At 35.0% G+C, this 23,501-nt stretch overlaps 5 protein-coding genes across 9 annotated transcripts in view; 2 read left to right on the top strand and 3 right to left on the bottom strand.

Annotated features, from left to right (window-relative positions):
* The first annotated feature begins 95 nt into the window (after positions 1–95).
* Positions 96–4,346, top strand: LOC103835103. 2 transcript variants are annotated; one of them, XM_009111205.3, is made up of 12 exons: positions 96–255; positions 444–498; positions 587–1,285; positions 1,688–1,810; positions 1,909–2,061; positions 2,166–2,243; positions 2,482–2,574; positions 2,650–2,769; positions 3,148–3,225; positions 3,342–3,521; positions 3,607–3,708; positions 3,778–4,346. In XM_009111205.3, the coding sequence occupies exons 1-12, from the start codon at positions 245–247 to the stop codon at positions 4,009–4,011; spliced, it is 1,926 nt and encodes a 641-aa protein (XP_009109453.1). In that variant the 5' UTR covers positions 96–244; the 3' UTR covers positions 4,012–4,346. The 2 variants fall into 2 exon arrangements, with proteins under 2 accessions (XP_009109453.1, XP_033132992.1); XM_033277101.1 differs by having other exon boundaries at positions 230–255; positions 444–490; positions 582–1,285.
* A 2,055-nt stretch (positions 4,347–6,401) lies between these two features.
* Positions 6,402–10,312, bottom strand: LOC103835102 (uncharacterized protein DDB_G0286175). The gene has a single exon (XM_033277204.1). It carries the CDS (start codon positions 7,428–7,430, stop codon positions 6,543–6,545), a length of 888 nt encoding a protein of 295 aa, XP_033133095.1. The 5' UTR covers positions 7,431–10,312; the 3' UTR covers positions 6,402–6,542.
* A 235-nt stretch (positions 10,313–10,547) lies between these two features.
* LOC103835101 (PLAT domain-containing protein 1) lies at positions 10,548–11,548 on the top strand. Its single transcript, XM_009111203.3, has 2 exons — positions 10,548–10,808; positions 10,887–11,548. The coding sequence occupies exons 1-2, from the start codon at positions 10,749–10,751 to the stop codon at positions 11,361–11,363; spliced, it is 537 nt and encodes a 178-aa protein (XP_009109451.1). The 5' UTR covers positions 10,548–10,748; the 3' UTR covers positions 11,364–11,548.
* A 349-nt stretch (positions 11,549–11,897) lies between these two features.
* On the bottom strand, positions 11,898–14,008 carry LOC103835561 (3-hydroxyisobutyryl-CoA hydrolase-like protein 3, mitochondrial). Its single transcript, XM_018653935.2, has 6 exons — positions 13,486–14,008; positions 13,152–13,253; positions 12,959–13,023; positions 12,706–12,840; positions 12,529–12,625; positions 11,898–12,442 (listed from the first exon to the last, which is right to left on the bottom strand). Exons 1-6 carry the CDS (start codon positions 13,589–13,591, stop codon positions 12,330–12,332), a joined length of 618 nt encoding a protein of 205 aa, XP_018509451.1. The 5' UTR covers positions 13,592–14,008; the 3' UTR covers positions 11,898–12,329.
* Positions 14,009–16,008: 2,000 nt separating this feature from the next.
* Positions 16,009–23,501, bottom strand: part of LOC103835100 (probable disease resistance protein RPP1) — a 531,820-nt gene continuing 524,327 nt past the window's right edge. The window contains exons 1-4 of one of the 4 annotated variants that reach the window (XM_033277080.1): positions 21,853–22,249; positions 21,161–21,682; positions 17,787–18,903; positions 16,009–17,684 (exon numbers count right to left, since the gene is read on the bottom strand). In XM_033277080.1, the coding sequence (XP_033132971.1) occupies positions 16,188–17,684; positions 17,787–18,903; positions 21,161–21,651 (3,105 nt within the window). In that variant the 5' untranslated portion in view covers positions 21,652–21,682; positions 21,853–22,249 and the 3' untranslated portion in view covers positions 16,009–16,187. Of the gene's footprint in view, positions 17,685–17,786; positions 18,904–21,160; positions 22,250–23,501 lie in introns of those variants that run through there. The other 3 variants (XM_009111201.3, XM_033277079.1, XM_033277078.1) reach the window with 3 other exon arrangements.

The raw sequence follows: 23,501 nt of genomic DNA, 5'->3' as shown, positions 1-23,501 counted from the left end.
TAAATACCATTAATTTCCAACGGAAATGTCGATATTACCCTTGATAGTCAAGTGCTTCATACGGCGTCGTATTAACGCTATCACTTCAACGTTGTCGTTTTAACGCTAAAACGCGCTTCATACGGCGTCGGTTAATGCCAAAACGCTTACGGGGGGTTGCTAGAGGAGAATAATTTACTCACCGGAAAGCTCTTCTCAAGTCGTCCGTCTCCGTTTGGGTTCTTCACGAGGAGCAAACGCCACAATGCTGCGGAAGTACGTTTCCTCAACCTTATAAAATCGTATAATCGATTTGAGTTTTCCGATGGAGATATCTCAGTGCTGTACCGATTCTCTTGTTGTAGCAAAATCAAATTCGCGTAGGTTTAGGATCTCTCGGAAATTGAGGGTTATTGTGATTTGATTAATTGTGAATCCTAATGTGTGGTTGATCATTTGATTAGGTCTGTTCTCGAGCTGTCGATAAAGAGGTTCCCGAGGAATCTGGGAGCTGCTCAGGTGAGTGTATGCATGTATGTACTGGTGATTCTTGTTTTTTAGTATACTTTTGTTTTCTGATTGTTTACGTTTTGTTGGCTTGCCTCAGAGATTTCATTTGAGAAAGGCCTCTTCTACTTCTGGTAAAAACGGTGTCCCTGGAGCTAAACCTCTAGGGAAACCAGATGCCTCGAAAGTGCCTCCTCCTCCTTCAGATGGCTCTAAAGGCGGTTCTTCGAAAGTGGTTATAGGAGGCGCTGCGATCGCTGGTGCTTTTCTGGTAGCGTATCAGACTGGATACTTGGACCAGTATCTCGGGAATGAAACGCAGAAATTAAGTGAGCTTGTTAAGTCTGATGCTATCACTGAAAAACTTGAGGAGTCTCATCATTCGAGTGTATCTCCCGGTGTTGGAGACTCTGCTGGAATTGGCTCATCAGGGGATGGTAAAGGTGAAACGCAACCTGAGGTTCCAGCTTCTGTGGGAATACAGAGTGACATAGAAGTGCAGCCCGAGTCTGATCCAACGCCTGACCGTTATACATATGTTTCTTCTAACCAACAAGAGACACCTCAAGACAATGGTGCTGATAAAGCAGAGAAAAGCTTGCCTCTTTCTTCGGATGACTCGAAAACTAAGTCTGATGCGTCCCCAGAAATCATTTCCGAGGCAGAAAATGTGAAGTTGGAAGCCGTACCGAAACCTGAGGACAGTACTGTTATTAGTCCCCAGCCTGGTTCGGTTCTTAATGAAAGTGAAGTGGAATCTGCTGCATCAAAGGATCCTGCCACTGAAAAGGCATCTGAGGTACTAATTTTTCCTTTTGTTGAACTTGAAAGAGCAATATATTATAGGTTAAATTGCAGCAGATGAATGCCTCAGAACTCCTTTTTTTCATGCATTTCATACATTTTTTTTGTCCCTTGGAATCCAATAAGGAGAATATTCAGCCTCTTGAAAGACCGGCTAACTATCTATCTCGATATAATTTTTATTAGACTCGCAATTATCACTTATCTCTTACTATCTATGAAAGGTCGAGCAAATCTTGTAGTACAGACATGATTTGTCCGTAAAAGTCTAACATTACGTACCTTATTGAAGGATAAGACTCCTCTTGCGGACGTTACGTTTTTCCTAATTGATATTTTTTTCCTGCATAAACAAAGAAGGTTTGATGTTAATCTCTAATCAATCGTTCTCTTACAGGATGGCATTGAGCGGGAAGTGAAAACGCCAGGTTCTCTCCTTAAGGAATACAATCTAGACGGCAATGGTACTGAAAGCAATGGATCCTCACCAGCTGGGGAGCAACTAACTAATGAAACTGAGGTTTCAAACTTGACTTTCCTCTCTCTACTCCTGCAGGGCTTTGTATTGATTGATAATCTGTGTGAAAATATTCTTAACCGCTTTGTTTCGTGATTTAGGCTCTTCCTAACTCGACTGAGGGGCTTAAAGATGGCTACATGACTCAGGATGGAAAGTTGGTACTTGATTTTCTGGATGCCATTCATGCAGCTGAAGAAAGACAGTCGCATTTGGAAGCCCAAGTTTTTGCTGAAAAATTACGAACCTTGAAGGTTGCTTGAAAGAGAAAATATCTCATACTATGATTTAATTTCTGTACTGCCCTTGCGTTATCTGTGAGATTTTATTTACTGAAAATTGGTATGACTGTCCTCAGGAGAAGTACGAAAATGAGTTGAGAGATCTTAGGGCACGTGAATTAATGCGTATAGAGGAGGCGGCAATATTGGATAAGGTGCTTCTCTCTTTACCTCTGCTTGGTTAACTCACTTCAAGGACATGTGCCCATTCGCACTGCTGCATCAGACTAACATGAAGTTGTTCAGTTTTATATTTGCTTCTCGTATAAACATGGCATCTGATCCGATTTTTCACTAGATTCTTGTAAATTACCATCTAATCTCGGTTTCCCATGTTCCTGGGTTGAAAGAAAACTCACAACTTCGATTTACGTGCCACTGTTACTTATCTAGGAGCTAAAAAGAGAGAAAACAAAAGCAGCCGCTGCTATCAAGTCAATCCAAGAGAGAATGGAAGACAAGCTCAAAACAGAAATTGAACAAAAGGTTTGGTCATTTCAGGAAGCTGAGAATAGTATGTTGATTTGGAAAGTCATAACTGATAATTTTTATTCACTGCAGGAAAGTGAAGCTCAGTTGGCTTTGAGTAAAGCCGAAGAAATGGCAAAAGCTGAGTTGACTGCGGCAATTGTTAAAGAAAAGGCAGCACAAATTGAGAAAATGGCAGAGGCAGATCTTAACGTAAGTAAAGACGCAACAATGTATCTCATTTCCTAGTATCTAATGATTCCAACCTCATAGTATAGAATATGCACATACTGTTTCGAAATCATAATTGGGAAGAAGTTTAGGAAATCAGATGCACGTTGAAAACATTTCATCAAGTCAAAGAAAGTGAAGGAATTGTTCTTGAAATACGTTATCCAAGAATTCCATCAAGGCTGAGAAATGCATACATATGCTGCGATGGGCATTTAGTAAAGATGTTGAACGCAAAATCTCTGTTCTAATGAACTGTAGCCTACATTATATGAATTTGTGTTACCTATCTCTTTTTAACTAAGTAGAATTCCTGCATGTTTTACTCATGCTTCTTTTCTTCTCTTCTAATTTTTGTAGATAAAGGCATTGCATATGGCATTCTATGCGCGCTCTGAAGAGGCTCGCAAAAGTCATTCAGTTCACAAGCTTGCATTGGTAAGAAACTACTGTTTTATTTTGTCGTGGGTTCATGTTAACGTCATGTAACTATGCTTTTCTATAGCACCTTGTAAGTTGATATATGACTTAAAAGTAAATTCCTGTTGTTGTAGGGTGCACTTGCTTTGGAAGATTCACTCTCGAAAGGACTACCGATCCATAAAGAAATAAGTATGCTTCAGAGTTACCTTGAAGGAACTCACGAGGACTCAGTCTTGGACTTGGTTTTATCATCTCTTCCAGAAGAAGCAAAATCCAAAGGAACCGATACAACACTGCAGCTAAACCAGAAGGTGAACTTATTTTATTTAAGGATCTCAACGGATGTAATAAGACAGTTCAACTTATTTCTTACTCACTTCTCTTTGTTATTTTCAGTTTGATACCTTGAAAGGAACACTTAGGCACTTCAGTCTTATTCCACCCGGTGGCGGAGGAATCTTAGCACATTCACTAGCACATATAGCATCTTGGCTCAAGGTATGCTGTAATGCTACTTCCGCAACAAACTCTGAAATTTTATTGCTTACTTGGATTTCTTTCGTACAGTTCAAGGAAGTGGACCAAGCTAATGGAGGCATTGAATCTGTTATTAAGAAAGTTGATAATTACTTGGCCGAGGAGAAACTAGCAGAGGCAGCAGCTGCACTTGAAGAAGGCGTTAAAGGAAGTAAAGCCGAGGAAGTAGTCAGTGAATGGGTGAGACTTGCAAGAAACAGAGCAATTACAGAACAAGCTGTTACAGTTCTCCGATCTTATGCAACTTGTGCCAGCCTCACTTGATCATTCCTCTCAGATCTTCCATGAAAAGGTAATTTTTTTTAATTCGATACTCGAGAGTCCTCATGTTCCTTGATTTTGCGGGAAGTAGTACCAACCCTTTTTTGGTCAGAGGAAGCATCAATGGTTGTTACAATACTCTCTTCTTGTGTTTATGTCTGCAAGATTAATCAGACAGTGTTTCTTTTGGGATTCAATCACCGGTTTGGTGTTTAAAATCACAGTTTCTGGAGATATGGTTGGTTTCAGGAAGTGTGAATCAAAATAAGAGAATCTCATGAATTATGATTTCAAGTTTTTGTTACTTTCATTGTGGTCATAAGATGGGTGATTGTTTAGGTGATGTGGAAACAAGTTTAGTTTTTTTTTCTACCATTGGCAGACAGAGAGAGAATTGTAGCGAATAAAAACCACACGAGAAGCTCATGTGTCTGTTTCATCTCGCATTGCGTGGAAGATGAACTGAGACAGAAGAATGATGGTGAGGAAGAGTGTGATTAGACCCATAAACAAAACTCCAATTATGAACATCATCTATAATCACAATTATTGAGTGATTAGACCACTAAACCAATTAAATTTCGATATCATTCTGTATTGCTGGGTGTTTGGTCATATCCTTTGACATGATTGTTTTTAGACCAAACGCACCATTGAAAGGATGATACATCAAAAGCTAAAAATATTTTGAACTGTCTTATCTGCAATCTAAGAATTAAGCAACATAGATTTTTATTCAAGATGTAACATTGCCAAAACTCTGCACCATCTGTATTAAACATTTTTCATATCATCGAACGTATAAGGATAAATGTATGTACATCTTTGATAAAATGTGCTGTAACAACATATAGATATAAGAGTTTAAACTGTGTAATTATCAGATCTTTCACTTAGTTTTACTAATTTTCAATTCCAAACCAACTACAGATATATTAATCTTAGGTTTACGCTTTGTTTGTGATCGATGTAGATTTGTAACGAGGTCAAATTAGATTTCCATCCCATTTGATGTTTATGTTTTCACTTCCCTTCACCAACTTTAAACTATTGGAGTCAAATGGCCCACAGAATATAGACAACCTGAATCGAATCATATGGATCGTAACATAATGGCCATACCAGTGGCTTACCACTGAACTATGTGACACCGAGTATTGGCATGATCCGTCTATATGAGTGCAGAAAATCCATCAGTGCAACAAGAGCTACATAGCATGACCCACCATAACCACCACCATAATAATGATAATCATCATCATATATTCCTTTTAGATAGGCATATAAGCATAGTGTGGTCAGTCTATATGTAAGTTAGTGCAACTGGTCCGTGGACAGAACAATCAAAATCATTTGAACTTTTATGTACATGAACAAGCAAAATATATTCTCATCAAATCTCATGGGGTTTTTTTTCTCACCACCATCAAGTCTCTTGGTGATGAAAGAAGATTTTTGTAAAGTTATATATATACTAAAAAATATTCAGTTAGACGTTAAGTTCAATTTACATCAATATCGCCTTTAATTTCAGTGTATAAATAGTGTTGTATATTGTATTACCATCAGTAAGAAAGAAATACTATTATCTACGATACACAGTAGCTATGATATTGTTGAAAAATCCTAACAAACAAACTGACATTTCTGAAGTGTTGCTATAGATTTTTCAAAAAAAAAAAGTGTTGCTATAGACTAGAGAGTTGACAATTAATAAGCTGAATAATCTGACGAATAGTTTAGTGAGAAGAAGTTTAATTCGAGAGATGGAAGAAAGAGGCCACTAAGTAAGAACTTCGTGGAAATCACTTTTAAATTTTTTGACATTTGATATCTGCATATATTCCCTTTTGCATTATGCTTCTCTTGGAATTTTTCAAATTTCAAATCTAATGGTATGGTAAAAAAAGTCAGTAAAAGCAAATATAGAACAGAGTTAAATATCATAATGGGAACTTGACTCTTTAATGTAAATGATGCTAAGAAAGACTAAGCACATGGGAGACCAGTAAATTATCAAATTTCAAATCATCACCGCAATATAAAATTTATACTTTACTATATAATTATAATTATACATTTATAATATTATAATTATATACTATGGTCCCAACACTACATTCCAGAATCCTGCGGCAGTCGAAGATTCCACAATTTTCGCCACCATTTACTCCATGATTAACAAGAGAAATATTTGCACGGATTCAAAACCACATTTACATGATTAAGGTGCTATATATTATAAGAATGTACAAAGAAAAATTGATTTAAATTAGATCCAACGATAAAAAAATAATCACCAATATATACTTTTGGTAAAAACTAAGATAAAGGCATATATATGTTGATTTGTTAAAGAATATATCCTACCCACAAACAAACAAACGAAAAACTAATTCTAAAAGTGTAATTAATATTAAAAATAGAAATCATGAACGAGTAACTTCATCATCATATATGTGCTATATTTAATTTGTTGAATAATCATGTCAACAGACTAACTTTGATTTCGGACAATATATATACACATACTATTATGTTCTTTGGTCAGAAGATGAACATAACCACGTACTGTCATTATTATGATCATGATCGGAACCACCGTAACCTCCATTTTCACCGGTTGTTATGTTCCCGTTAGCCACTGCCGTTGTCGTCATAGGAGTAGTAGATGCACTCTGCAACATAGCTTGACCAAACTGATCGTTATTATTGCTTCTAGGGTTTGAAGTAATGTTTGAAATCTGAGCTTGAAGAAGAGACTGTAGATTAATATTCTCGAAACCGTTGTTAGGGTTTTGATATTGCTGATGAATCTGTGATCCGGATAGGAGAGGAGACGTTGTTGGGAGGAGTTGTTGAGCGAAAGGTCGTAACAAGAGATTGTTGTTGTAAGAGTTTGGTGATGAAGAAGAAGACAGGCCGAGGAAAGTGTTGAGGCGTGTGGTGTTCACGACGGAGTTGTTAAATAGTGGCGGAGATGGGATTCCGGTGAACTCTTGAACCATCGCCCGGAAGTTCGAAGTTTCCGTCATTAGAACCGTCGTTGGTGCTCTTCTTGATGCTCGTGATCTTTTCTTGGGTTTCTTGGTTACTCCTATGTTGTTAGGAGGAGGGAATGATGATGTGGCGGAGAAGGTACGGAGGTCGGGTTGAGATGTCGGGTCGGGTTGTTGGTTTATGGGTAAGAACGTGTTGTTGTTGAAGTAGTTTGGTAGTATTAGAGAGTTGTTGTCGCTGTTGTGGTCGAAGTGGAGGAGGTTAAGGTGGCTTTGTTGCTGCGGAGGTAGGGATGGTACGTGGTGATTGTGGTGGTCGAAGGCTGAGATGGATTGATCGACGGCGCGTGAATCGTACTCTTCTTCGCCTCCTCTTCCACCGCCGCTTGAAGATTGCATGCTACTACTATTACCGGACTCCATCTTCTTCTGACCAAACAAAGAAAACAAAACTTTTGGGGTATGTTTTTGATGAGAGAAAACTTTAGAAGTGATTTAGATGAGAATAGATACTCGAATAAGGAGTTTATGAAATATGGTATTACGGTAAATAAGATATTTGGTGTGACATGATTTTTTTAATTATTATATTTTAATTTTTGTGTGAAAGGGAGAAAAACAGGGAAGGTGAAATCGCATTAAGTGGTTCCACTACCACCATCCACTATTGTCTACTCTATATATTATATGTACATGTATCTAAGGTTTGGCTTATATTTAAATTTATACGCTTTAGTCAAATTCGGTTTGGTGGTAGATATTTGGTTTGTATAATGAGTTGTTTTGTTTTTCAACCACTTTAGGAGGATATGTCAATACATCATATGATGATATTTAACTTTGCTTTCATATCTTCCTAAGAATTGTTTACCTTTCTTCGTTATTCATGAGTACATAAACATAAAAGTATAACATATCTAATAAAATTTTAAGAATATATAAGTTAACAAATTCAGCTCTCGTTAATCTTTATATATGTACAATATTAATATGAAAAGATAACTGTTTATAAATATTACTATACAGCTAAAATAACATGGTAAGGGCTTTGATGCATCTAATTGGTCTTTAAGCAAAGTCTCCTTTTATCTCTGTCTCGTGGATGATTTGTTTTGGTATTGATGTGGTTACTCTCAGCCCCTCCCTCCCAACCAGCTGCTGGTTTCAGTATGTGTTTAGGTTGTTGTCATCTTTTTCGATTTCTCTGTAATATACACTATGTCTTAAGAAGACTAGGGAAATAACTGAAGGCATATTCAATTATCTAGACCTCTGGTTAATCTATTAACTATATTACATAAAACTTTTTTTTTTGCTAAATATATTACATTATTACATAAAACATGATGACATGATGTCCGAATTATGTCAGTTATGTATAATTAGATGTCATGTCATGAGATAACTAAGATAATATTTGTTTGGATTTTTTTCTCCTTTTCACTGAGTAATATTTACAAAAATATTATCTTAGTCAAAATCACAATTCAAAAGATGTGCATAATCATGTAAATAATCATTGCCATTCATTTGTTTTCACCTGATTACTTTGCAAGCAATAATATACTATAGTCTATCGATTGATACTATATAAGCAATAGTTTGAGTGTATCTCGATCAATTTAAAGTTTGGTCGGATAACAATAATCGACATATCAAATTTTAGTTCTTAAATGAAATACGTATATATATGGGGCCATTAACCAAAATGCCATAACCCTATTTTCACTTTACCCCTACGGCTTAAGTTTGTTTGGTTACCCACACTCATTTAAAAATGTTGTCGAGATCTACTTTATTTATATATATAAATGATCGAGAAATTATACTTGAGATTTAAACTATCAAACTTATAATCATTATATGGCAAAAAGAAAATCTACAGTAAAAATCAATTATCAACTTAGATCAGCGTAATGATGACGACAATTAATTAAACCATATAACTAAATGTTTTCTGAGCCAATATGGTTTACACCTTGAGAATCGTATCATATGAACCAAATTATTTTAGTCTTACTTTGGGGGTTAACATAGGGACATGTCTAACAATTTCATGTCATACAAAAAGATCACATATACTGATTTTGAAACACACTGTAATTTTTGTAGGTCTTTTACATGGTGAAAAAGTATGTAGTATGTTTAACCTAAACAAACAGGTTCTAGACATCGCATTATGTAGTGGTCAGGAAACAAGTACATGCAAGTTCGGTTATATATATAGGCATCTAAAAGTCTATCGGTGATCCATTGGGTTTAATGTTCGACGATCTCTTTGAGTTGTTGTCGACATCTTTTGAATTAACATGTAAATAATTACTAAACAATAGAAAAAACTTAGCTTTCGTATAGTACACTGAGAAGATATTAGGTATAGTACTAAAAAGATTGAAGGAATATTTATCAAACACGTGTGAAGGTGGGGTGAGATGAAAGTGATTGGTTAATTGAATTTGGATTGTCGCAGGACACATTTGAACAAAAATCACGGAGATGAATAGTTTACATATAGACAGAAAGTTCAACTGAGATCATACATAGATTATGACCAATTATTTATTAATAACATAACTGATAGAACTATTGAAATCTTATTTTGCGTATACGATAAAATGGAAAAATCTGTAAGCGGGAATGCGGGATCTATGGTAGCATAAACCTTCATATTTTAATGTGCAGTCTCCATTTCCATGTACTGATGAAATGTACCCTAATTTTAAAAAACGGATATTAAGCTCTTTCATTAGTTTTGTAAAATGTTGTAGCAATCTGATCTATCACAACCTTTCTACCAGTAGATTTTAAGACTACCTGATTTTTGAATCTGGTATTACTCATGAATCACACAAGTAATTATTTCCTTCTAAACTTAAAATATGGGTTTGATCATGATTTGTTTGCTGGGTTTGAATTAGCTACTTAATATGGAAAAGCTTACTATTTCACTTGAGGCCTTAGGCTCAAGATTGCACCTAACTAAAGCCCAATACTACAAAATATATTTGATATTTGTTAGTCCACAGGCTTAACAACTTATTGGACAAATTGTTTGTTTATATAAGTTTATGGTAATAATTAAAAGGCTTTGTTGGGTATATATTATGTCTGGCCATAAGTTAAATCAAAACCTGACAGAAAATTAACCAAGTACTGTATATTTAGAAAATATAAATAATTATTAATATATATAAATAAAAATTGGAGGATGAATCATCAAAGTTTCTATAGTCAGACTCATAGATAAAGAAAAAAAAAACAAATATGATTCGTATATGACATGGCAAATAAAACCAAGTATATCTAGAAAAGTTAAATTCTTATTTTATTTTTTTGTCAACAAGTTAAATTCTTATTAACATAGAAATAAAAAATTGGAAGGATGAATTATCAAAATATCTATAGTCATAAATAAATATATAATTCTTATTTTGTACCTGGTCCATACACGCAGGCAAGATAGATGTATAAGGGGTAGTTACGTCATCTACCAAATCCATATCTACCGACTCGCCGACTTAACGCCGTGTTCGAAAGAAGCTTCTCAAATTATCCATATCAAATTATCACATCATAGCGGCACACAATCCGCCACGTCGACACTACACGCTACACCGGAAAACAGGAGATCGTAACCCCAAGTGTTAATTCCCAATAATAACCTTTCCTCAATATTCGCATCTTATTTAATACATCCTCTTCCGACAAGAAAACACAAACAACAAAAGGTCAAAAAAACCGATGGCTCGTCTCCTCCCTTTACTCCTCCTCATCGCCACCGTCTCCGCCGTCGCATTCGCCGTAACTTCCTCGATCCCTATTATCCAGGTTTTCATATTTTTATTCTTTTTCTAATTTCTCTTCTGGTTATTTTCTCAGGACGATGAACCGGACTGCGTCTACACGTTCTACCTCCGAACCGGGTCAATCTGGAAAGCCGGAACCGACTCGATCATCAGCGCTAGAATCTACGACAAGTACGGTGACTACATCGGGATCAAGAACCTAGAGGCTTGGGGTGGACTGATGGGCCCTGACTACAACTACTTCGAGAGAAGCAACCTCGACATTTTCAGTGGAAGAGCGCCGTGTTTGCCTAGTCCGATCTGCTCTCTCAACCTAACCTCCGATGGCTCCGGCGATCACCATGGATGGTACGTTAACTACGTGGAGGTTTCGACGGCTGGGGTTCACGCTCAGTGCTCCACTCAGAATTTCGAGATCGAGCAGTGGTTAGCCACCGATACGTCTCCTTATGAGCTTACCGCCGTGAGGAACAATTGTCCCGTGTCGCTTAGGGATGGGGTTAGTCGGGTCGGGTCGGAGATCCGGAAACAGCTTTCTTGGGTCATCTGAGTGATGAGAATGTGTGTGATTCATAAGGTCTCTTGTATTGTTTGTTTGCTGTCGTCTTATGAGTGTAATGTGGCCTTTAATGATACTAGGGGTTGGCCCGCCCGTAGTGAATTTACAATAAAAGTATTTAATATTTTAATTTTATAAAACATTTAAAAATAATAAATATGTTTTTTTAATTTAAAGTTATATTGTAAATTTTATTAAAATTTGTTGGTTTGAGTTGAAAGAATCACTAATGGATTTTTAGTGTACATTAAACTATTAAATAAAAAAATTAAGGAAAATGTAATGATTTATATTTGTTCTTTTGATTTTTATTTCACTTTGATATAGTTAAAGAAAAACTAAAAGAAAAACAACTGATACATTTTCTAAGAGTTTCAAATTTTAATATTTACACTAATTATTTCACACGATATTAATTAATCTTTTTCCAAGATAAATAAATTGAAATATAATGTAATGTAATAAAATTATAAAAATATATATTTTAAAGTGCTATATAAATCGTTTCAATAAAGCCATAGATAATAATTTGTATATTTTATTTAACAAAAAATGAAGTTTTATTTATTTTTAAGATTTTATTAATTATCTTTTATAAATTATTTTAGAATTTGTTGAACTTTTTCTTATAACAAAATTATTTGTTGGAAATTTTGCTCTTGCTAATTGACAATATTTTAAATTGAAGTTTACTTGAGTTTCATACCACATTATATCATATAATTTATTTCAAAAAAATTAGAATGAACCAAACCGTATTTAACCAAAATAACTTAAATGTAGTGTAACCATTAATAATTTGAAAATTTAGATGAATTTAACCTTATACAAATACTTTCTGTAAAACAAAAATTTCTTCAAAGACTAAACCAAAAGAAATAGTTCAATCCTTTAATATTTTTTGTGTTCGCTGTTTTGGTGTTTTTGTTTGTTTGGATCATTTTTCACGTGCTAGTATTAGTACGATGTTGGTAGTAAAATTTTTTTAGCATGATGCTGTTGGGGATCTAGAAAGTTGAATTGTAGCGGATGCTTTAGGATTCTTTTTCCAGTTAAACCAAGATAAGCACCTGCAGATATTATTGGGCAACAAAAGTTTCATTTGGGAAATCAACACGTAAATAGCAGCCAGTTACAGAATTTCATATGAACATACCAACAGATCCTCCCCCAGGGCTATGAGCTGCTATATATGAAAACCCGACATCTGGGAACAACCCGATTCCATTTTCTGGCATGGCAAGAACCGTCCTCTGAAATATAAAACAAAAATATGAAAAAGAGTTCACAATGTATACAAAAAAGTACAGATCAAGTCTTGATCTGTTTTTACCTCTGTTATCACACGGTATCGACCATGTCCGGAAAGGCCAAGGCCAAATCCCATTGTTATTCCATCCATTAGGGAGATATATGGCTTTTTGTAACCAGCAATTGCGCATATCAGGGTATATTCTGCTGTAAATACCTAAGGAAGTAAAATCTCAAAGTTGGAAACATGCTAAAAAATAAGAAAAAACACTAAGAATTTGGAAAAGATTATGAATCATCATTTGCAATTGGTTAAACATGATTTATTGACAAACCTTTTGCACAAGAGGTGTGTTTTTGTCCTTTTGGATTTCTGCAGCAACTCCTTTAATATCCATCCCTGCAACATATTTCATAAATGGTGGTCCGTCACTCCAATGACAAAGATTTCTGATTTCGCATGAGGAGTGTTAACGCCAGATGCAACAACAAATTCCACATAAACACGAGCAAAAGATTTGCATTTACCAGCACAAAAGGCACGAGGTGTGCTGCCTTCAATGATGACACATTTGACTCTTGGATCAGATTCCCATTCGTCAAGGAAGCTTTTATACTTCAAATCCATTTCTGTAATATCATAAAAAAAAAGATGACCACCTAAGCTTACTTGTCAGATTGAGTTCATATCTGAAACATCCCATCCCAAAAAAAGATTCCTCTTTTCAAAGCCAGTTTCAACAATTTGAGTTCTCTAACATAAATCCCAAAAGGGTAATCAAATTTCATAAATCTCACAGATGTTAATGATTCTGCAACTTTTTAATAGGATCTTGAAATTAGTACACAGCGAAAACGTTACCTAGATTCATGGCGTTAAGAGCTTTGGTTCGATCGAGAGTGATGACAGCGACGCCATTCGGATAAACGTTTCCTTTAACGAACTCGTCGCCGCCAGCTCCGGCCATTGCTGAGAAGGTCCGACGATCGGAGAGTGAGAATCTGAGGATGTGATGGGAAGAAGAGAAGGTGGATGAGTATTTGGGAAAAAAGTATGCGATGGGCAGAAGAAGCTAGCGCAAAGGTTTTGAGCACTCGTGGTGAAATCACAGGCTCTTGATTTCTCAGGCACTTTCTTTGAAGGTGGACTCGGCTCCGACGATGACCCCACTTCTCCCTCCGTCTCTACTGCCCTTGAGGACAAACCCGAACCTCAATGTCTGAAGATGAGCGCCTTGGTCTCACCCAGAAGTACGAAGAGGTAAGAATTCACCAAATCTGTATCGTAGGGAAAGTAGAAAGAGGATGATTGTGGGATTCAATGACTGCTTGATCATATATGGAGTTTTCCAGAATCAAATGTGGAAACTTTGTTTAATAGTATGAGAATGAAGACGACAAAGGTAGAGGCGATGAGAATGAAGAGGTTCGACAGATTCTTCGAGGTTTCACTTTTGTGTCCAAACAAAACGACACAAAACTCTAATAAAGCCCAATAACCTCAACGGATGAAGCCCACCGCGATCGGACAAAACAACATCGCGAGCGTCTGACGTGTCTAAAACCTTGTCTCTGATTGGCCTGAATAAAAAATCTGACGTGGCATGCTGTATGCTCTCTATATGTTACTTTTAGTATAGTACTAGAGATTTTTTCCGCGCTTCGCGCGGGTTGTGTCTTATAAATTTATTTTATAATATTATTTGTCGGTTTATTTCTTTTACATTAATTTTTTTTCCAATGTTAGTTTTTCTTAATTTAAATTTATATGTTTATAATTTTTCATTTTTCTGGTTGTAGATGGAGAATTATATTTTTTATTGATAGTTTTTGTATGTGACATAAACTTTTTGAAATTTTAAAATAATGTTATATATAGTAGGATTAACACATTAAAGAAGAGAAACATATTTAAGCACATTTTACACAGGTTTTATATACATAATTTTAAACATTATATATGTATATATTATAAGTTTGAAACATGTAAATGCTTTCTAAAGTTAAATACTTGTTATGAGTTTACAAAACTTATCGAAAGTTTTATCTTTTTTTAAATTTAAATCACAGAAAAAAGTCAACACTGAAAATTTACATGAATCAGATAACAACAGTTTTATAAACAACTCGATAAAATTTGACCGAGCCAAAGATTTTCACACAATATGTTCTTTCTTCTTCAAATTGCGAAGAGCCTATAAACACAAGAAAAAAATCATAATTTTTGTTTTCACTTATATAACATTTTTTCCCTTTACACACGGAATTTATTACACTGCTATAAGCAATTGAGAACTCTATTCATATAAGATTCACATCTATGCATTTTGACAAAGAAGAATTTTAGCCATCTTTAGTTTCATAATGGATCAACTTCAGTCATATACACTATATTTTCTCTATGATTCAAATCTTACAATTTTAATATATGTGCAGATTTCCATGTAAAAAAACACGCACGCCATCTATCGTTCAACCTATTACTTTTTTCAAAGTAAACACTATAATCCTCGTTTGGTTATCTCCACAAACTAATCTCTTTGGATCAGTGTAACCTTTCAGAAAATGATAATCTTAACATTTTACCAAAAAAAAACAACAAATATTGACTTATTTATATGAATATATATTATTTTAAATCATTATAGTGGACGAAGAAAACACCATAATTTGTACAACAAATTTTCTTAGATTCACCTCATCATACTCACCATTTTACTATTTTAATTACATAATTTTATATGAGTTTCTTCACCTTTTCCGGTTATTCTCTTTATTTATAACTACAATATAAAGTTATAAACTAAATATATTATAAATTAATAATTTATTTACTCTTAAAGTCTAACGATTACAAATAGAACATAATTCAATATAGATATATGATTCTATTAATAAATTAGCAGTTACAAATTTGAAATTTCTAGAAATATCAAAAATTTATGTTAGTTAATTATCTTCTAAATGATATTTATTTTTAATTTTTTTTGGATGAGAATATTTTGGCTAAGGTGGATAGTCTCAAAAGCCTTGAATTTAGTCCCTTTTATATAGTAGGATAGATGATTTGATAAATAAATCTTTCTAGCTATTTTCCATCCTTTAATCCGTAATTAGTGAGTGATTTATAGGATAATTCGCTCGTTAATGGAGTCATATCATTATTTGATTCGTCTCCGACTCGGTCTTGAGTCGAACCGATCAATGTGGATAGTATTTATGTAATCTTAAGAAATGAACACGATAACATTAAATTTAATTGTATGCATCAGTAATCCGTTGGGGAAATGATGCCACGTTCATGTTCATAAATTACTGAACTGTCTCTTACATTTGCTGACCAAAATAAATTTAGTACCTATATATGGGGTCAGTCGGCAGTCGGTCAGATGGTCCCTTTTCATGTTTATTTTTCTGAAAATACTTTGCAACAAACTTGAAATGTAGGGAGAGAGCCCAATATTGTTTTTACAGTATAAGCCCATAAAGAACCATAGAACGTAACGAAGCCAATTTGCTTGAGCCCACCCTGAAAAGGAAGACAATGAATCGATTGCGCAACTATCAGACAGTGAGATAACCAGAGTCGGAAGGTTCATAATCTTCATCCTCATCTCCAGAGCTCTCAATGTATGAAGGTTCATAATCTTCAGAACCATATCCGAATCTCTCAATGTATGAAGGTTCAAATTCTCCAGAGCCATACCCGAAGCCCTCAACGTGCGAAGGCTCATAATCTTCAACGACATCTCTGGAGCTCAATAAAGGGACCTCCAGGAGTTGGAGTATCCCACATTCTTTTATCTTACATTTTCTGGAACTGTACGGCGGCATATAGACAATGTAAAAATCAAAAAGAAGCTCCGTGGAAGTGACATCCTCTGTTTCAACCTCAATCTCGAATGCGTATAGATGCCCCAGAAAAAATGCTTCTACATTTTTAGTATAGTAAGTGAGAGCATTTCCTCCAGACGTGATGCAACAACAGACAGGTCCCCAATGGCTATCGTCCCCACCATCAAATATGATGCAAGCCTTAAATTTGGTTGATTTGCCAACATGCAATTGATTCAACTTCGCAGTTACGGAACTTCCAGGAGATCGGTAAGTGAAGAAGCACTGAGGAAATTCTTCAGCGGGAAAGACTGCATATTGATTAGTCGGTGTCTGGATGATGAGATCTCTAGCTTCTTGATTTAGTTTGAAGCAGTGACGGAAGTTGAGACGAATATCTGGATTGCGAAAGGAGCAGTCTAGTCTCTCCAGGGACTCACACTCTTCTGCATCTAAGAACAATAGCGAATCTGGTAGCTGTGGGAGTGATACCAGCTTCTTCATTCCACTTAGTACTAGCTTTTGTAGACGAGATTTTCTCCATGGATCAAGCTCTTCAATGTATGTAGAACTCTCATGATAACTTTTCAACAAAGAGCAATCTGAGAGATCGAGTTCCTCTATAGATTCCAAGTTGATGTTGGCCAGAACAACCTCTAACATTGAGCAATTCATTAATTCCAATCTCGATAATCTATGAAGGTTTCTCATAGAGGAAGGGAGTTCCACCAGACGTGAGCAAGAGCTGAGATTCAATTCATATAGGTTAGTGGCAGTGGAGAGATCAGGAAGCTCTTTCAATCTTTCCGAACCACTCAAATCCAACAGCTTTAGATTGTTGAGCGGCTGTAAAGACAAATAAATGAACAACAAGTTGACACAATTAGTATTACACAAATAAGAAAATTGGTTAGATAGGGCCTTTATTTTCAAAAATAACATACTACTTACTTTAATCCCTTCCCAAAATTTCTCAAGATTGCTATTCGTCATGTATAGTTCGACAAGGAACTCTGGATTAAAACTTGAAGGAAAACATGATATGGGGTAGCTCAACCAAATTAGTACTCTAAGTTTTTGGGACATGTAGCTCATACTTTGAGGTTTGATGCCATAACCATGAATTTTTAAGAATTGAAGATTAGGCAATCTTTCGAAGGCTCTTTCACTCGTCCTTGTTATGTCATTCTTCCACTCAAGATTTATTCCTATGACACTGCTATTACCCTGTAAAGCAACCCAATAAAACATAAATAGAGGATTGTTAGTTATTAAATAATCTCACATTTGTACAGAGCACTGCAATGAAAATACAATCTCAAAACTTACTGCTTTATCGTCACTAAGTACTTCACCAATATCCCTTGCGTCATTCAAAAACTGGCGTTTTCCATGTTCACTAACAAATTCTTTTCGCATAATTTGTCTTCCTAGTTGGACTAGCAACTTAGACATCTTTATCCGTCCTGATACGCTAGATATGAGAGATTTTTCATATAAGGCGTCAAGCCCTTGTCTCACATCCTCAAAACATGTTTCTAGACATCTTTCCACCATACCAAATGGTTCAAGATTGAAAAAGCAGGCTATATGAAGAAATAAACTTTTATCTTCATCATTTAAGGCATCGTAACTAAACTTTAAAATGTTGGTAATTTCTTTATCTCGGGAAAGGTGTGCCTTTAACCTTGGTAGTGCCTCTGCCCAAACTTTCTCGGACATTCCCCGAAAATAGGCGCCCATAACTCTTAGCCCCAACGGAAGATAACCTACAAGATTAATAACTTCACAAGCAAGCTCCTTGAAACCATCCTTAGGGTATTTCTGACCAAGAGCATACATGCAGAACATTTGAAAAGCCTCATCTTTTGATGGTAATTTCACCCTATGTATATAGTTGATCCCACTTGCTTTTAAAACCCTTTGATCCTGTGTTGTGATTATAATCCGACTCCCAGGACCAAACCAATAAGTTTCTTTTGCCATAGCTTCCAGCTGTACTAAATGATCAACATCATCAAGGACAACAAGAACTTTCTTGTCTTTCAACCTATCTTTGACGACTCCCAAATGTGAAATACTGACACACGTCTCATTGGTTAGTTGAGACATAAACTGCTTCTGAAAATCCAACTTCACACTGTAGTCATCGGAACAAGCTGGTACCGCATACTTTCTTTTGATATTATCTACAAAGACACTCATCTGAAAATCTCGGGAGTATTCGTGGAATAGAGATCTAGCAATGGTGGTCTTACCAATCCCAGGCGAACCCCAAATCCCTATTATTCTCACATCATCTGAATCAAGCTGCAACAATGGTTTCATTCTTCTCATCTGAGATTCCATCCCAACTAAGTCGTCAAAATCACTGGATGGTGCAGAAAGGTTTAACTTGTTCGAAACTTCAGTGGCAATATCTTCAATCATCTTTGCTTCAGTCTTCCTGAATAAGGGGATGATCAAAAACTCCGTCATATAGTCATGAAAAAATTGCACATATTATTCAAATATTCTATCAAAGAAAGAAACCAACACTTATTCAATATTTCGATCCAGGGTGGCTGTAGCTTTTAAACAACAGCCACGCATTGTTGGTTTATAATTAACTTTGCTAATATATTATTAAATAGTGTATGTAAAATTTGTGTCTCTTTGTCAAATAATTGTGTCCCAATCTCAAAAGTGACATTGTTTAGTTTATTTTGTATGTGTAAAATTAGGGGTGTCAAAATGGGTCAAATGGTTCAACCCAACCCAAAACTCAAATGAGTTTACTGTTAATGGGTCATGGGTCAACCCAACCCATTTATTAAATAGGTTGGGTTGACCTATGACTCATTAAATTAAATAGGTTAGATGGGTTAATGGTTGACCCATCAACCCAATATCTTTATAATGAATTATTTTTAAGTTAAGACCAAATTGATCAAAATGATAAAATGTTTTTTGTGGTTTAGCCGGATAATAGCATTTTTGCGGGAAAGTGAGTTCTCCCAGTTTTGGTGTGAAAACGTGTTAAATTGTTCTGACGGAAAAACGTGCTTTTGCGGTTTTGGCGAAAAACGCGTTTTTGCGGAAAAACTTGTTTTGTAGTTTTGGCGAAAAAACACGTTTTGGCGGAAAAACGTATTTTGCAGTTTTGGCGGGAAATGCATTTTACCACCGAATAAATGATTAGACTTTAGAGAAACTCATGATTTTCCAATTTTATCAAACCTTAGAATTGGGTTTACTCATGTTTTTTTTTAATTGAAAACAAAATGGGTCAGAGTTGACCCAACCCAATAAACCCATTAACTTGTTAACCCATTAACTTGTTAACCCATTAACTTGTTAATCCATTAACCTTTTAACCCATTAACCCATTGGATCAAAAATAAACAGTTCATTTGGGTTAATGGGTCAACTTGGGTTGGGTCAACCCATGGGTCATGACCCATTTTGACACCCCTATGTAAAATGGTAGTTATTATGTCAAGGATTACAAGAAAAAGTAGTTATTATATTAAAGGTTATAAAAGAGAAGAGTTATGTCTCCCTTACCTTTCATACTCTTTCATTTGTGTTGTTTCATATCTATATAAAGACATGGACATTGTCTTGTAAACACATCATATTTTTCTCAGAAAAACAAAGTTATTGGTTCTCTGTCAAGTTAGAATAAAATTCCTTTTCTATTTTTAGTTACAGTTATAAGGATTGTGATACAATTTTTTTTTGAGAAACAAAGTTTCTATTTACATAGTATCAGAGCCATGTTGATTTAAGGGACACAAAAAGCACAAATCACACAAGTAACATCACAAAGAAACAAAAACGATGGAAGGAACATTGCAGCAAGGGATCCCTATATTTGATTGGGATAAATACGATTTATAGCATATTAAGATGACAACCATCTTCGAGACCAGAAAACTGTGGATGTGGTGGAACAAGGGATTCCATATAGACCGACACATGTAAATCCAATTAAAAATCATCGTACTCGGTTATGTTGATTTACATTAATTTTTCATACTGGTATATGATCAGACTGAATATCAACAATATCATAAGAGTTGTTTTTATGACGTATTCAAAAGACGAAGAGCACGATATAATTTGTTTATTAAACTATTAAAATATACTGTTAAAAATATTATTTTTAATTTGATCTAAAGCCCACACGATAATTCATGTATGTTTATGAGTTACACAAAAGCTCACGCGATCTCCAACTCCAAGTTAATGAAACGTTATATTTTGGATGTGGACACGTGTCGGCTTCTCAAGACTCGAATTAGTGATGTGTCCGCCTATGTGTGCAGTCTAGGAGAGAAGTAAACCCAATTTTATATATAGATAGATAGATGTGTAAAAGGTAGTTTGTATGTCATTACAAGAGAAAATAGTTATTATATTAAAGGTTTTAAAAAAGAAGAGTTATTTCTCTTACCTTTCATATTCTTTCATTTGTATTGTTTCATGTCTATATAAGGACATGGACATTATCTTGTAAACATATCATATTTTTCTCAGATAAATAAAGTTATTGTTTCTTTCTCGAGTTAGAATAATTCTTTTTCTACTTTTAGTTACGATCATAAGGATTTTGACACAAATCTGTTTTGGGAAACTAAGTTCCCATATACACGTATAACGTGTATATGTTGTTCATGTCTTAGAAAGATTAAGAACATGTGGGGGGGAGGACAACTAACCAGTTTGTTGAATGGTAACCTGTGATTTGGGCCACTTCCGTCAAAGCACATTTCCACCTTTGGATGTCTTCCTTTGCTTTTCCTTTACAAGTTTTTCGGAAGACCTTCCCAAAATCACCGGTCTGTTTCTTTACATCAGTTGGATCCACTTCATAGAAAAGGGGGATTACTGTTTGACTAAACTCTTGTCTGCACTTGATGATCTCCACCAGCTCGTTCAAGCACCATGTAGACGAAGCGTAGTTCCTCGAGAGCAAGACAATAGCAATCCTCGATCCTCTAATAGCTTCTATGAGCTCAAGACCGACCAGCTTACTCCTCTCCATATCATCGTCAATGAATGAGTTGATTCCTTTGCTTCTGAGCTCCTTGAGAACGTGGCTGAGAAAGTTTGTGCGGACATCTGCCCCGTGGAAGCTTGGAAAGACATGATGTATCCAATTACGAGGCAAAGAAGACAGAGGTGCCAAAAGAGATAAAGAAGAAGCCATTTTTGTGTTTTCTTGATGTGATCTTGATTTCCTGTTGAAAAATATTGTACCCAAAAGGGCGTAGAAGCATATTGCAGAAGCAGTAACATTGGTACGGGAAAAATAAGAATCCATTAGTATGTTCAAGAGAAGATCACGATCGTAGAGCTTTCTTGTGAGGAGGAAGAATTAACAACAAACAAAGAGACTCTATCTACATACCAACACGGAACTTCTGATCCCGTTGACTTAAATATATGCAAGACAACTTCCCAGAAACAGAAAGCCCAGCACAATGGTAAGACAACTCGAGCGTTGACAAAAAAATCTCAAATAATCATCTCTTAAAAATTCATTTCTTTATCAGTTAAAAAATGTAATCAATTTCTTTTCCATTTTCTTTAAATAAAAAAGTGTAAGATTACCTTACCATCCTTAATGAAATTTGATTAAACCCAACTCACCATAATTTGGAGCATAGCCATCTCATGTCTCGAACAATTTTCTATGATGCAGGGGTAGGTCTATCACTAGCCATCTCATGTCTCGAACAATGAGGGGACAGTGATGAGTTTATGGGGATTATTAATTGTAATCAGTGGTGATTAGTTGATTACTAGTTGTATAATCTAAACTATTAAAACAGGAGTACAAATAAGATTTGACCCTGAGTTTTTCTAAATAATTACCCTTCTATGCCACTTCCTTAAAACACAACCGTTTTAACTTACTAACCCTGCATAATAAATTTTTCAAAACCGAGTGCACCTAAAATAACGTGGTTTGTTATCCAATATTGCCTTGGTTTAATTTAGTCTGCAGAAATAAAAACAAACGTGTTTCAACTAGTAATTAACCATTCTTTCATGTTCAATATTACAAAATCTGCCACTGCCTTTTAGCAGCATCATTTTACAATATTACTAAACCAGCTTAACTAAATTTACATACTCACCCGAAATTAACGTGTTTCATAACCAACTATACCTCGGTTTAGTTTTCTATGCTGTATCAATACCAATCTATCATAATTCGATTGACTACTATTATACACCAATTGAATAAAACCTATAACATAAAATAAACAGTGATTAGATTGTCGGGTTTGTTTCTGGTTTCGTCAAAAAAATTCCGAATCAAACAGTAGGTTTGTATAAAATATAAAATATACTTAAAATACTTTATTTGGTTAGTTAGTATCTACATATATTTTCGATGCACAGAAACAAACTAATAATTTCGTATTTTACTAAAATCAATTACATTCCAAATACCTTCCCTATTTTTAAACAACCACATCTACTAAAACCATATTAATCTTACCACGTAAATATCTGCATATTCTGTTTTCAAAACGTGTGAATCAAGTTTTACTTAACTAATATACGAATATACCTTTTTAACTACATTCTTATTGGATGCTATTATATTTTGTTAGTAAATCAAGATTTCCTATATTAGCTAACAAAAAATGATAAACCTTTAAGGACTGGATATTAAAAAATATCAAAAACGTATATTCTGTTTTCAATACGTTCAAATCATGATTTAGTTAAGATTTTCTATTTAACCTACACACTTGAAACAAAAAATATATAATCTCATTCATGCTATGTTTAAGCGCATTTTTATTCACAAAACAAACTAAACATGTCTAAGAAAACAATTTTTACTTTTCTCAAAAATCTCAAACTTTTTAAAACATCATGGTGAGTTCAAGTTAAATGCTTACATACGTGGAAACAAAACACCTCCTGTGAAGAAGTGTCGCTTGAAATGGTTCTAACTGTAGACGTTTGTAATGTACAGCAACAACAGATGAATCAGTAACTTAGCTTGCCCTATCAATACTATACCAAAACATATTTTAC

The sequence above is a fragment of the Brassica rapa genome, chromosome A08 (assembly GCF_000309985.2).
Source record: "Brassica rapa cultivar Chiifu-401-42 chromosome A08, CAAS_Brap_v3.01, whole genome shotgun sequence".
Taxonomy (NCBI): domain Eukaryota; kingdom Viridiplantae; phylum Streptophyta; class Magnoliopsida; order Brassicales; family Brassicaceae; genus Brassica; species Brassica rapa.
This window is presented reverse-complemented; position numbering and strand designations above follow the sequence as displayed.

Coding starts and splice junctions, on each gene's coding strand:
- LOC103835102 (XM_033277204.1), bottom strand. CDS start 7,430: ATGGAGTCCGGTAATAGTAGTAGCATGCAATCTTCAAGCGGCGGTGGA.
- LOC103835103 (XM_009111205.3), top strand. Junction 2,062..2,165: donor AAAAATTACGAACCTTGAAG/GTTGCTTGAAAG, acceptor GACTGTCCTCAG/GAGAAGTACGAAAATGAGTT. Junction 2,575..2,649: donor AAACAGAAATTGAACAAAAG/GTTTGGTCATTT, acceptor TATTCACTGCAG/GAAAGTGAAGCTCAGTTGGC.
- LOC103835561 (XM_018653935.2), bottom strand. CDS start 13,591: ATGGCCGGAGCTGGCGGCGACGAGTTCGTTAAAGGAAACGTTTATCCG. Junction 13,254..13,485: donor TCTTAACGCCATGAATCTAG/GTAACGTTTTCG, acceptor ATGATATTACAG/AAATGGATTTGAAGTATAAA. Junction 12,841..12,958: donor ACACACCTCTTGTGCAAAAG/GTTTGTCAATAA, acceptor TTACTTCCTTAG/GTATTTACAGCAGAATATAC.
- LOC103835101 (XM_009111203.3), top strand. CDS start 10,749: ATGGCTCGTCTCCTCCCTTTACTCCTCCTCATCGCCACCGTCTCCGCC. Junction 10,809..10,886: donor TCTCCGCCGTCGCATTCGCC/GTAACTTCCTCG, acceptor TTATTTTCTCAG/GACGATGAACCGGACTGCGT.